Source organism: Tyto alba, unplaced genomic scaffold (assembly GCF_018691265.1).
Source record: "Tyto alba isolate M040663 unplaced genomic scaffold, T.alba_DEE_v4.0 Super-Scaffold_2, whole genome shotgun sequence".
NCBI lineage: Eukaryota > Metazoa > Chordata > Aves > Strigiformes > Tytonidae > Tyto > Tyto alba.
In genome coordinates, this window is record NW_024881282.1 from 69,968,487 (window position 1) to 69,980,820 (window position 12,334).

Genomic DNA, 12,334 nt, shown 5'->3' on the forward strand with positions numbered 1-12,334 from the left:
TTGAAATCACTCAAGTATTATCTATTTGATTTGTCTTTGGAAGAAAAGGGCCTCCTCCAGAGCCAATTTGAACATCAAACAATTCACAGGAGACAGAAGGAAGTACATGTGCAAATAGCTGAGAATTTGGAACAATACAAAGGGAAGCTTTTGAGTAAGAATGTAGGCCCTTATGTTAAGCCTAATCATTGACTTTATGTAACCCCCACACTGTAATCTACAACCTAAACTAAAATTTACGCTGCCCAGGTGTAGACAAATGTCTGCACTCCTGAAGTTAGGTGTATAGTTACTCTAGGTTTTCAAATCCCTGGTTGTCAGAATCCCTCTGCAGAAACTTGCTTGTGTTAACTACAGTGAAAACCTAGGGCTATTATGCTTGTAACAAAGGCATCTCAAGCTGACGCCTGAAGTGGCACAGAATACGTGGATTTAGGCAGCTGAAGAGTTTAATCTTGCTGAACGTCAGACACGCAGCTGATTGAGTCCTTCCACATTGGGTCTGGGTGCTACCTGTTGGACTTACACCAGAGATGGTGATCAGCTGTGGTAGTAGTGTGTGCTACTGCTCACGGCCTCGCCACTGATGAAAATGGAACTAATCAACTCCAATTGTTCTGTTTCGTGTATTTATTTGGAGTAGAGAAAGGTAAAATACATGCAAGGAGATGGGAAAGATACTGAATTGCAGTTTTGAGCAGTGCCTGAAGTCTTTTTGGGTCTTGCTCCATTTTGGTCTGCATATGTGGTTCTTGAAAATTGCTTAGATATAAGATCTGCAACCTGTCTGGGTTTGTAGACAAAAGGCTAGATATAACCCATGTACTGCATGCAGCACCAGTGGCTGTATGACTTCTGTGGAGCATGGGTAACCCCCTCCAACATAGGCCATGAATATTACAGTAGATCACACTCAGAAGGGGCAGTTGTCAAACTGTGATGAAGATTACTGCAGTTTTTCCCCCAAAGGCTACTTTAAATAAACAAAGCAGTCCTTGGAATAGAAACGGAAGCAATCTCTCAAATGAATCTTATCATCTCCAAGTCCTGTGTTGCCTTTTGTTAGCCCCACAAAAAAAGATGGAGCTTATTTTCTCCTTTAGTATAAATTAATACTCCGTGTACTTGCATGGAAAAAAGAAAGTGTGGGTTTAAGCTCCCTTAGCTATAAGAGGGCATTGAGGAAGTTTCTCACACCCTCTGCAAGCTTGGAGTATTACAAATTTTTTTGCATTTGAGAGGCATAGGGGTAGACACATAGTAGGTAAGACACACTGAAAACTTGGTTGAATTTTTGAAGGGATTTCAAAAATTTCTCATGACTGCTCACGTTCTTAAAATAAAAATTCCTTTTGGCTTTAGTGATTACAAACGAGCCTAGCTTAGAGTATAGCTCTTCTTAATAAAAGCTGAAATAGGTGAGGGTTTAATTAACCTCAATAAAGGAAAAGACAGTAACATAATTTATAGATGGACTGTACTTCTATGACATTTAAACACAAAATGGAGTTGTAAATAAAACACATTTAATATGTATAATGCTGCTGTAGAACTAAGTTTATTTTAGGACATCTTCTTAAACTCCCCAAAGGTCAAACATTGCATAGCATCACCTTTTGAAGTTTGACTTAATTTCTTACAAGCAACAATATTCCTGTAAAGAGCACGGCTAACAAATTATTTGGACACAAACATGTCACTCTATCTTTTCACCCAGAGATGGTGAATAATCACTATCTTACAGCATGAGATTTAGGACATGTTGTGTTGTAAAACTCATGGAAAAAGTTGTGGAACTCATTGATAGAGAACATTTTTGGATGCTGAAAGTAAAAGCCGCTTCAAAACAGGGTTAAACAGATCACTCCCATCGAGAACTGAAAGAACAAAAGATCAGGGAACAACTCAGAGTTCACAAAGTCTCTAAGGTAATAGAACTTACAGAGCTGGGGGGGAAAAAAAAATCAGACCATATTTACTTTATACCTTCCTTAAGTACTTGCTCTGGGTCTTCTCTCTCGAGAGCAGATTTGGGGTGAGGGCGCTGGAGAATGGTTGTGTTGGATTCAATACGTATGTTTATCTGTTAACACTGAGAAAAGCCTGAACGTATCTCAGGTTCCCCCCTTTGCCATCCATTTAATTTCAGCTGTCGGAACACAACCTCAATGCAATGTAAATGCAGAACACATTTTGAAACATTGATCATACCCCCTTTTCTCGCTTCCTGGCTATTTCCCCTGGGTGAGACAGGTTACACATCCAGGTGAACAAGACTGAGATTGTGCTACCTCTCCTACTACAGTTACAACTGTTCTAGGACCATTCCCATCTTCCTTAATACTTCCAGTTCTTTCCATAATGCTAAGGAGTTTGAAAGGTGATAGAAGATTTAAGAACTCGCTTGCTGTATCTCAATTTCAATGCAAGAGTGTGCGTTTTCCTTGCATCAGAGAATGCTTTTCCATACATAACAGAAATTATTTGGGAGTTGTGTTGCTTTCCTCGCTTTAGTACTTGTGCTGATTTGTAACTACTCCCACCCACCCAGCAAGAGCTTTCCTTGTAACTTAGTATTCAGTCTTGTACAAATGACTTCACTTTCTGTTTGCATGAAAAGAACAAAACCACAAGCTGAGTTTATCACTGATGTAAGCAACACTGTTTAGCCACAGCCTTCTCAGTTAGCTGGTTACATAATCAGTCTCAGCTATGTCTGAAATGAAATGTATTGCTATCTGCTTAACATATGACACAGAAGATTAGAAGTGATTGCAAAAATTCCTGAAGTTAAATGACAAAGAATACTTCTTTGAAGGTTTTCTTAATTTTTAAATTTAAATATGTATGATTCCTAAATTTAATCGATCCATTTTGTATGCAACTACTTATTTTAGATCAGCTCCTTAGATAAACGAACAACTACAACTACTTTTCTTTGCTCATTTCAGATCTTTGTTTATGACAGCAAGGACAGACAATGTTTCTTCTGAAATGTTACATCTTACTGACGCAGGCAGTCTTGGTTTACAAATTCTGCTTTATTTCAGCTGCAACTAGCCTTGGTTCTGTATCAAGGCTTGATTTGTGTCCAGTTATGTCAAGTGTAAGGTAAAAATGACATCTGAAATGGAGTCCATCTTTTCCTTTAAAACTGCCAATTTAAAATAAGAAATTAAAAGAAGGAATTGGTTCATACAGGGAGGGGGGGAGAAGGCAAGTTCTGCTTAGACATCAGTCTAGCCCTTGTAGCCCAAGCTGATACCTGAGTTGGGGACATGACTGTGGTTATTTCTGGCTGGCATACTCATTTTATGAAACAAAGCACTTTTGGGTCAGTTTTGCAAGGAAACCACTAAGGTAAAGAATCACTCTTTCTTGTTGCTAAGAATAAAGCAAAGGATTAATATATTTGTGGAAGACTAAAAGGCTTTGTTTATAAAATCTAAATAATCTATAATTAGAAAGTGTTATTTGCTAATTATATGTTTATTTTTTATGTGTTTGGAGATACCTAAATGCAAGCTTGTTACGGTCAGCTCTGTATAGTGACAGAAAAAAAAATGCTGCTTTAAGGGACAGATCTTTCAACAACTGTAAACATCTATTTTGTGCTTGTCATCTATATCTACATTTAATCCATCACATCCTTTTCCTGGAATTTAAACTGCTCTAGTCTGAGATTCTGGTTCTTCGCAAATTCAGAACCTACTCTTGGGGAGAAAGGAGAAGCTAGGAGTATTCCTAGTAAGTGCCCACTGGCCAAATTTTGCAGTCAAATAGGTTTCCTTCACTTTTACTTTGGGTAGGAAAAGAGGACAAATGACAAGAGGCAATGTCTGGGGAGCATTATTCACAGGTTTCCCAAGCATAATACACATCTCCCATACTTTCCATTATATACCCTTCACAAGTCTTGATTTCTTTACTTCTTCCTCTTCTTTAGTATTACAAAGTATTTCTTACTGGGGTGTGTAATTAGTTGTTACACCTGCCTACTCTTAAGAGAATGCTGTAAGATTCTTACAGTGACACAAAGTTACATCCTTAGTACCATTACACTTTTTATGCCAAGAGGAAAATAACCAAAGTCTGCTTACTAAATTTACTTCTAAAGTTGCAAATGTACTTAAATTAACTGTTTTAATTAAATAAATATTATCGTTGCAGGTTCATCATATCATTACCCATTTGGGAACTGTCTGCTGCTACAGGGATTGGTGCAGCACAAACTCAGCTTGTTGAAAACTTCCATGTTGACAGCTTGTGCTTTATTACAGTCTGAGAGGGTAATGTAAAAATAGGTGAGTCTCCTATACATTACAAATATGAGAAAGGTTGGAAGAAACAAAATTTTAGCAATCATCACTAAGAATTTATATTGAAAATAATAAAGTAAACCCAACACAAGCCCAACCCACTCAATAACTTACCTCGATACTTCAGTGAAAGCTTTCAGCCCTTCTTCTGAAGTCATTATTTTCTCAAAGGCAGCAGTGCCTGATCTGAAGATTGAGATGCTCCCGTAACTCCTACAGAAGGACTGAGGCTTGCAATGGAAAAATAGTGACTTTGGGCTTTCAGCCTCTCCTATTTAAGTTTCTAGGAATTATGTGCTTCAATTTTAAGGCATTTGGGCCTGCATATTATCATCAAAAAAATTCTAACACAAGCCTATTATTAATTCTTAACCAAGCTGACACTGAAACAGTGTGGTCTTAAGAACTAAGCCCTTCAAAAAAAGAAATTGCAGGTACAAATGAACTAGATTAACTGATAAAATTTTACTTTTAAGAACAGCGACTAGTTCTCATGCTCTCAGGAAGTCTTGACAAAAAGCACAACTATACAATTAAGTATCCGTATGAATAAGATACAAATTGTCAGCTACACTTCAGCTTTCCACATGAGAGTTACACAGGAGCTACAGTAAAGGCTGCCTTCAGAGGAGCCAGGATGCTTATTTCCAGAGAATTGGGATTTTCAGGTAAGCATGTGCAGTGCCAGCATTCCCGCTGGTATGACGTGGCTCTACAGTGCTTTAAGCCAAAGGCCATATTTACATTCAAGTCTTGAGTGAAAATTGTATCACTTGTTTAAAAATAATAATAAAAAAAAGGTTTCTTAATCCTCTACGCTGCCTCTCTACTGGTTTGGAGAAATTAAACATCTCTTTTACAAAGGTCAAGGTTATATTCACAGGTAAAAATGTAGGGAAAAAAACTGAGATAATAATTAACCAGTAACCATTTAAACATGTTTCCCAATAAGCTGCTTCAAACTCAACTAGTTCCAACTATTCATAAACTAGAACAAATTGTTTTATTACTGCAGAAAAAAACACGTGTTGTTCTCATTTAACCCTAGGAGAACAAAGAAATGCTGACTGTTGATAGAATTGAAATTTACCTTTTAAAATACTGTAGACAAAATGCGGTATTAAGTTTTTCCCAGATACACTATATAATAATTTACTAAAATAGTACAGGTACAAATATAACTGATGGAGTAACAATTGAAATACCTAAAACCATAAAATATTTAGAGAAATGTCATGTAGCAACTGAAGCCACCTGGGAAAGAATTCAACAAATTTTCCTGAGGTTGAATAGCTTGAGTGAAATGAAAAGAACCAGAATCCAGGCTTAAGTCCAAAGAGCTAAATGTAAACCCAATTTTCCCACATAGCATGTTCTGTGGTATATTTATGATTACAATTGTATCAATTTTTATTCAATGATTGTCTTAAATCCATCTGAAAATAAAAGGCAGTGTTGACTACCACTAGAAAATTGCAAATAAAATGTTTAATTTCAGAAACTGAGTTCACCATTTATAAATACACTAAAACATAGTAAATGCAAAATTAGATTAGGCATAGGTACAGTATTTTAACAAGGCTACAACTCTTCTAAAAGGTCATAGGCAAATGATGACTTGTTTCCCAAAAAGTATTCAGTGAAAGCTGAAATGAGAAGATTAATCTTTCTAGAGTTAAACCATGGAGAATGTTCCTTTCAAATTAAAACGCTGGCTATTTTTTTTTCCATCTTATTTGAAGTTTTGAGGGCTCTATATCCCATTTGCCTGATGGACACCAACAGTTAAGTCTCAACCCTACTACATAAAATTATAAGCAGTGCACCATATCCATAAGGCTATTACTGAAAATCAGAAGGTCAGTTATTTCTGTACTAGGAGCTTTAAGACAGGCTGTTCTACACAACTGAAATTACATTAGGAGTAAGGGCTCAGTTTTTACAATAGGGAACCTTATAGTTTCAATGCACTAAAGATTAGAACAGGCTTTAGAATGACATTAGAGTCTTCATGGTAAATTTCTTGCCTTTTTTGTACACGGCATTAAATAACAAGCATTAATTCACAAACTTTGATAAGACTTCCAAAGAGCTTTTATAAATACCCAGAATATTTCTGTAGTTCAGTTAAAATGTAAAACCTGAACAGGAGAACCCAGAATGGGAAGTTTTACTACTAATTGCTGTATAACTGACATTCCATATATTCACAAATTTAAGATTCATTTTCAGATACTAAGTCAATAGTCTCCTGTAAACATGTCTTCCTCAGTAACTTTTTAATCCTTTAAGTACTTTAGGGCTTGCAGTTAAAAACACCACATGATAAAAAGACAGCTTGAACCCCATTCTTTCATGTACAGCTTTCTTTTGACAACTACAAAAGCTGTTTTGTTGCAATTAAAGCAATGTTCAACTAAAATACAGTACCTGGTTTATGGTTTTTACATAATAATTGAATAAAAAACTACAGAATAGAACTGTTTACATCTTTTTTTTTTTTTTTTTTTTTTTTTTGCAATTCTATTAAAACAAATGACTGAGCTTTTTTAAAGTTCATTTACAATTATGGATTAAAACCTACATAATTTTGTATAATTTGACAAGACAGGCTATTTCTAGTGTGGATTTTTAAAAAACATATATACAATATCTGGCCTGAAGTACTATGAATAAGGCACATGTAGACATATTGAAAGCTGAAAAAAAAAAAAAGAAACTAAAATTTGGAATTATAGTCACTGATTAGATGTCATACATGGCCCCTATTGGAGCAATTTAAAAATCCAAGTTATAGATAGTTAATATCCAGTGAGCAACAATAGATTTAGTCTAGCAGTTTGTTCATTAGTTTCAATACTGGAAGTATATTAAAGGAAGATTCACTTTCAAAAAGATAAGCTTTTCAAAGTGTTCAATCATTAACCTTGACTGACTAAAATTGTTGCTTTCATTGGATGTATTGAACAATCTCTCTGAAGGAACAATGCTTGGTGGACACCCCAAGAACCTGACAGCCAATTTTGACAGTACTGGCCAAGATGACTTCTTAAAGTTCCAGTAAGTTAGAGGATCACAGTTATGCTCAAGCACTTCTTCCTCCAAGTAAGAAAGCACCATTTCCTCCGGTAACTTTGCTCTCTCTTTCAGGTCTTTTGTTTTCTTCATGTCACCCATGAGTGACCAAAGATTATCTTCCCCATATGAATTTGTAGATGGTGAACCTATATCACATCCATTGGAAACAGGTTTATCATCATCTGAGGTAGAACTCATTATTTCCAGCTCCCTGATTAAGTCTTGTTTATATTGTTCAGCCTCCTCTTCTGTAAATAAGGATGTTTTATACCGGGGATCCAGAAGTGTAGCAAAAATGTACCTTGGATCATGAAGCGTGGAGGACAATCTACTCACCATAGCTTCTTTCAAAGATTTCAGCATCGTATCTATGCCCATTGTTTCCTCAAACAGCATTTCTATTTTCCTGTTAAGTATATGGATCATTGGAATCACCTGGCTTAGAGTAGACATATGTGTACTCATCTCCCTACTTGCAGCTTCAAAAGGTTTGAGAGCATGACACACCGACTGCATGACTTCCCACTGATCACAACTTATTAGCTCCCGAAAGCTGCACTCTATCGACATTTCATCAATTGCTCTTTTCTGTTCGATAAGACGTTCAAGCATGTGAAATGATGTATTCCACTTTGATGGAACATCTTGTATTAGCTGATGCTGAGGCAACTCATACTCTTTTTGCAACTCAGCTAACTTCTCTTTTGCTTTTGCTGATCGATGGACGCGTTCACAGATCTTTCTTGCAATACTAAGCAAATTCTGAACCATTCTCTGGCTTTTAATAGCCTCATTTACAATGACATTAACAGTGTGACTAAAACATTGTACACTTGAATGGTCACCTTCATTTAAAGTTTTCTCTATACTCTGATTATCGGTAACAGTAATCCCAATCTGAAGGCCAACAGAAGTAATCCATGTTTCCCACCAGTACTCTAACTGCTTTTGAATACTGATTCCATTGTAGTCGCAATCAATCTGTGATACATTTAATAGTGCTGAACAATGGTAATCCTCACACTGTGGTCGAAATGAAGACTCAAATGTTACCCAGTGAGCTGTCAGGGTGAGATATTCTCGTGTTTGGTTACTCATCCATATTCCAGATGTAAAATGGATCACTCCACTTTCAGCTTCTTTAAGATGTGAAATAATTATTTGTTTTACATTATCATACATATCTGGAATTGCTGTCCTAGAAAAGTATGATGGAGAAGGTAAAGAATACTGAGGTTGCAAATATTCAAGCAGCCTGTTAAAGCCAATGTTGTCTACAAAAGAATATGGCTGAAGGTCAAGTGCAATCATTTCAGCTACAAGACTTGTGATTTTTTTGGCAACTGGGTGAGAGTCACAAAACTTGTCATTGGTTTCATCAAAATTTGAGGATCCTAGTAATTCTGTGCTCAGTGTCATGTGATTATCCGTAGAAGAGGATAATACTGTCTCTGACACATCAGTTTTCAATACATTGTTATGAAACCGCTGCAAATGTCTTAGAAGGCAACTTGTGCCTAGATTTGTTGGCTTTTTCCCCCTACTTATTGTACGTCCACAGTGCATACATATCACTTTTGTTGAATCTGCAGAACAAATTGAAAAGTGATTCCACAGTTTTGAGGTCTTCTTACTATTAACAGGAAATATAATTTGATTATCATGTGTAACCATTGTAGGCAACTCAGTCAACTTTGAGGATGAACATTCCGCAGAAGCCAAAGTGGCATAAGGAGAATTTGCCAAACTCACATCAAGAAAGCTCTTTTGGTTTCCAATTACATCAGGATGGCGTCTATATAGATGTCTCATCAAGCAGCTTGTGCCCACATCTCCTTTCTTACCACGACTTATCATACAACTGCAGTATCTACATACTGCTTTGAGACTGTCTGCAGGTGACAGTGAAAAGTGGTGCCAAACTTCTGATTTAAGCCTTTTCATAATCCTTTTATTTTGCTGAAATACAGCAGTAGGTTCAAATATTAGTGGACCTAATCCCTCACACTGTTTCTCAGGAGATGAAACAAAGGAGACTTCACCTATATCATCAGAAGACGATAGCATTGTGTCTTCCACTAGAGCATCTCCAGAAGAGAGATTGGTATGGATCTCCTCAGAGATTCTGTCTGGAGAAGAAGAAACAGAAGTTGATTCTTTCATTAGTTTTCCAGGAGAGGATGACATAGAATTCAGATCACTATCTGAGGGTAGTAAAGAAGGCAACAGAGTTGGAGGTGCAGTGTAGAGAGGTGGTATGCTGGTACCACCCCCATTCTCTTGCAGGACAATGGAACGATGGGCTCTCCACATGTGTCTTATTAAACAACTCGTTCCCAGGTCCTTTCCATTTTTTCCTCTACTGAATTCATTCATGCAGTGGATGCAAACAGCTTTAGAATTATCTAGAGGTGACAAATAAAAGTGTTTCCAGACAGCAGATCTCCTTCTGGAACCTGATGTGCTCTTTGGAATTACAACAGTTTTTTCTGCTACATTCTCTACCGTGTCATCGTACTGGTTGTTGGGTAGCTGTGGAGATGACCCAACCATGACTTCTTCTTTGCTGCACTTTTCAGAAACTGAGAGATCTGGTATTTCTTCAGAAGAAACAATAGAAACAGATTCCTCGATTATTCGATCTGGAGATGGTATTTTAGAAGCCATTTTCTTGACCAGTTTTATAGGTGATAACATAGAACTCAGATCTCCAACATCTGCGGACTGAGGTGGCAGTAACAATGTAGGTGAAGAAAATGAGGATATACCTGGCATACTTCCATTTTCTTGAATTAGTACAGTGGGATGGGCTCTCCTCACATGTCTCATGAGACAACTTGTACTCAGGTCCTTTTCATTTTTACCCCTGCTAAATTCTTTCATACAGTACATACATATTGCTTTAGTGCTATCTCTAGGAGATATAAAAAAATGGTTCCAAGCAGGTGACTTTTTTCTGGAGCTTATGTTTCTGCTAGAAAGGAGGCTTTGTGTCACAGCTTCCATTGCTACATCATACAACGTACTACTATACTGAGAAAAAAGAGATCCATAATCATCTTCATTTTCTGTAGATAAATATTTGCCAGGGTTGTTGGTAATGAAGTTCTTTTCTTTGTCTTCCTGTTCATCACTGCTGTCTGCATGTTTGAAATCATCTTGTTCTGTCTTTATATCCATTCTTTCCAGAGTACAGTTAATGCTGTCTTCCTCTTGCTCTACTTTTAAGTTATTGATTTTACCCAACACAAAATTACCATCCATTCTGGGGGAACCTGCTTTACTTTTGTTCGTGGATGACAAATTCTTCCTGACAAGTCTTCATTTATTAATAAATACAGATAATTTAAAAGATTATTTAAAATTTGATTAAAATGATGTATCTTGTATATTGAATGCAAAAACACAAATGTGTGTATGTGTTAAAATAATCCCTGGTTTATGAATTCTGTATCCGTGTTGTGCAAAAGCAAATACGATTAGTCATAAAAATATATTTAAAAATTATAGGCTTAATTAATGGAATCTCGTATTTTCCCCAGGATCAGGACATTTCAGGTCATAGATGAATGTTCTCAAAGACAGCTACTGTTAAATGCTTCATGTTGTAGACATAATCCTAAAAAATGAATGTTCTATTTTCTTATTGAAGAAAGCCATTCTGTTCATCTTGATTGGGCAACTGTGATTCTTGTGCACCATCTAGAAATAAAAAAATCAAAAGAAAAAGTTGACAAACACTTTAAATAGCTACAGCAAATGTGAACTGAAAACATGCACTAAACGTTCTGCAGGGTTGTTTTGGTTTTTTTTTTTTTTTTTTTTTTTGTTTGTTTGTTTGTTTTGTTTTGTTTTTTTGTTTGTTTGTTTGGGGGTTTTTTTGTTTGCTTTTTTTTCCCTTTGAGATAAAAGCAGTTCGGTGTGCTATTGGAAAAAAACAAAAACAAAACAAAACAATATTTACTCAATATATTTATTGTGGGCAAATACATGTCTATACATGCAGCTCCCATTCAGCTTTGACAAAATCTAGAGTCCAAGCATCACTTCTGTATTTGCTTGGACATATCTATGCCTCATCCTACATCCTAATTCAACCACTGCATAATCATACATACACACATATATACACAAATATATACTAGATAGGTGTCTATATCTATAGATAGATATGAAAACAAGCAGACATTTAATCACGTTAGCACAGAAATATGTACTTAAAACCAAACATTAAGTTATACTCCTGTACATGTAAGCCCTCCATTACTGACAGCAGTGTTTAACAACACAATGCTTTACAAGAAACCTCTGTAAGGGTGTTCAGCATTGTCACACTACTCTCTCTTCCTCTGACCACATGGTTATACTCATGTCATAATGCTCCCAGACAACAACCATACTTTAGAAACAAGCTGCTTTTAGGGTTTCATGATTAAAACCTCAAATTCTTAATTTAGGATAACAGGGCTATGCAAATGCCATATATACACTGAGGACTCCCAAAAGATAACAACATCACTCAGAAGCAGAGATACATACAGTTGCATATGCTGGTACCTAGCACAGCATGGCCAGCTCAAGTTCCTAATGTACCCAAGGATTATACTAGAAAGCTCACTTACAATGAGATAGCCTATTTCCCTCATGGGTAAATATCTCCCCCACCAAAAATTCCAGTACAAAGAGTAGGTTTTTGAAGTACAGCTGCGCATAAGTCAGAGGGCAACAACAGGGGTAAAAACCAGAATCCCCCCCCACCAGCCCCACACAAACCTGAAGAGGCTGTCTGCATTTGTCAGCCACTATTTTTTTCTTTTTACTACAGTACTGTCAGAATTCTAAATTTTGCCAAACCCTTTCTCACTTATTCTCTTGTGTCATGAATGTAGTTATTGGTGCCTTCATTTAAGATAAACATTTTTTGACCACACAGGTGA

At 36.5% G+C, this 12,334-nt stretch overlaps 1 protein-coding gene across 4 annotated transcripts in view; it reads right to left on the reverse strand.

Moving 5' to 3' along the window:
• Positions 1 to 1,539: 1,539 nt before the first annotated feature.
• Positions 1,540 to 12,334, reverse strand: part of ZBED4 (zinc finger BED-type containing 4) — a 30,657-nt gene continuing 19,862 nt past the window's right edge. For all 4 annotated transcript variants that reach the window (XM_042792923.1, XM_042792924.1, XM_042792925.1 and 1 more), the window contains one exon: positions 1,540 to 11,099. In XM_042792923.1, coding sequence (XP_042648857.1) covers positions 7,173 to 10,661 — 3,489 coding nt within the window. In that variant the 5' untranslated portion in view covers positions 10,662 to 11,099 and the 3' untranslated portion in view covers positions 1,540 to 7,172. The remainder of the gene's footprint in view (positions 11,100 to 12,334) is intronic.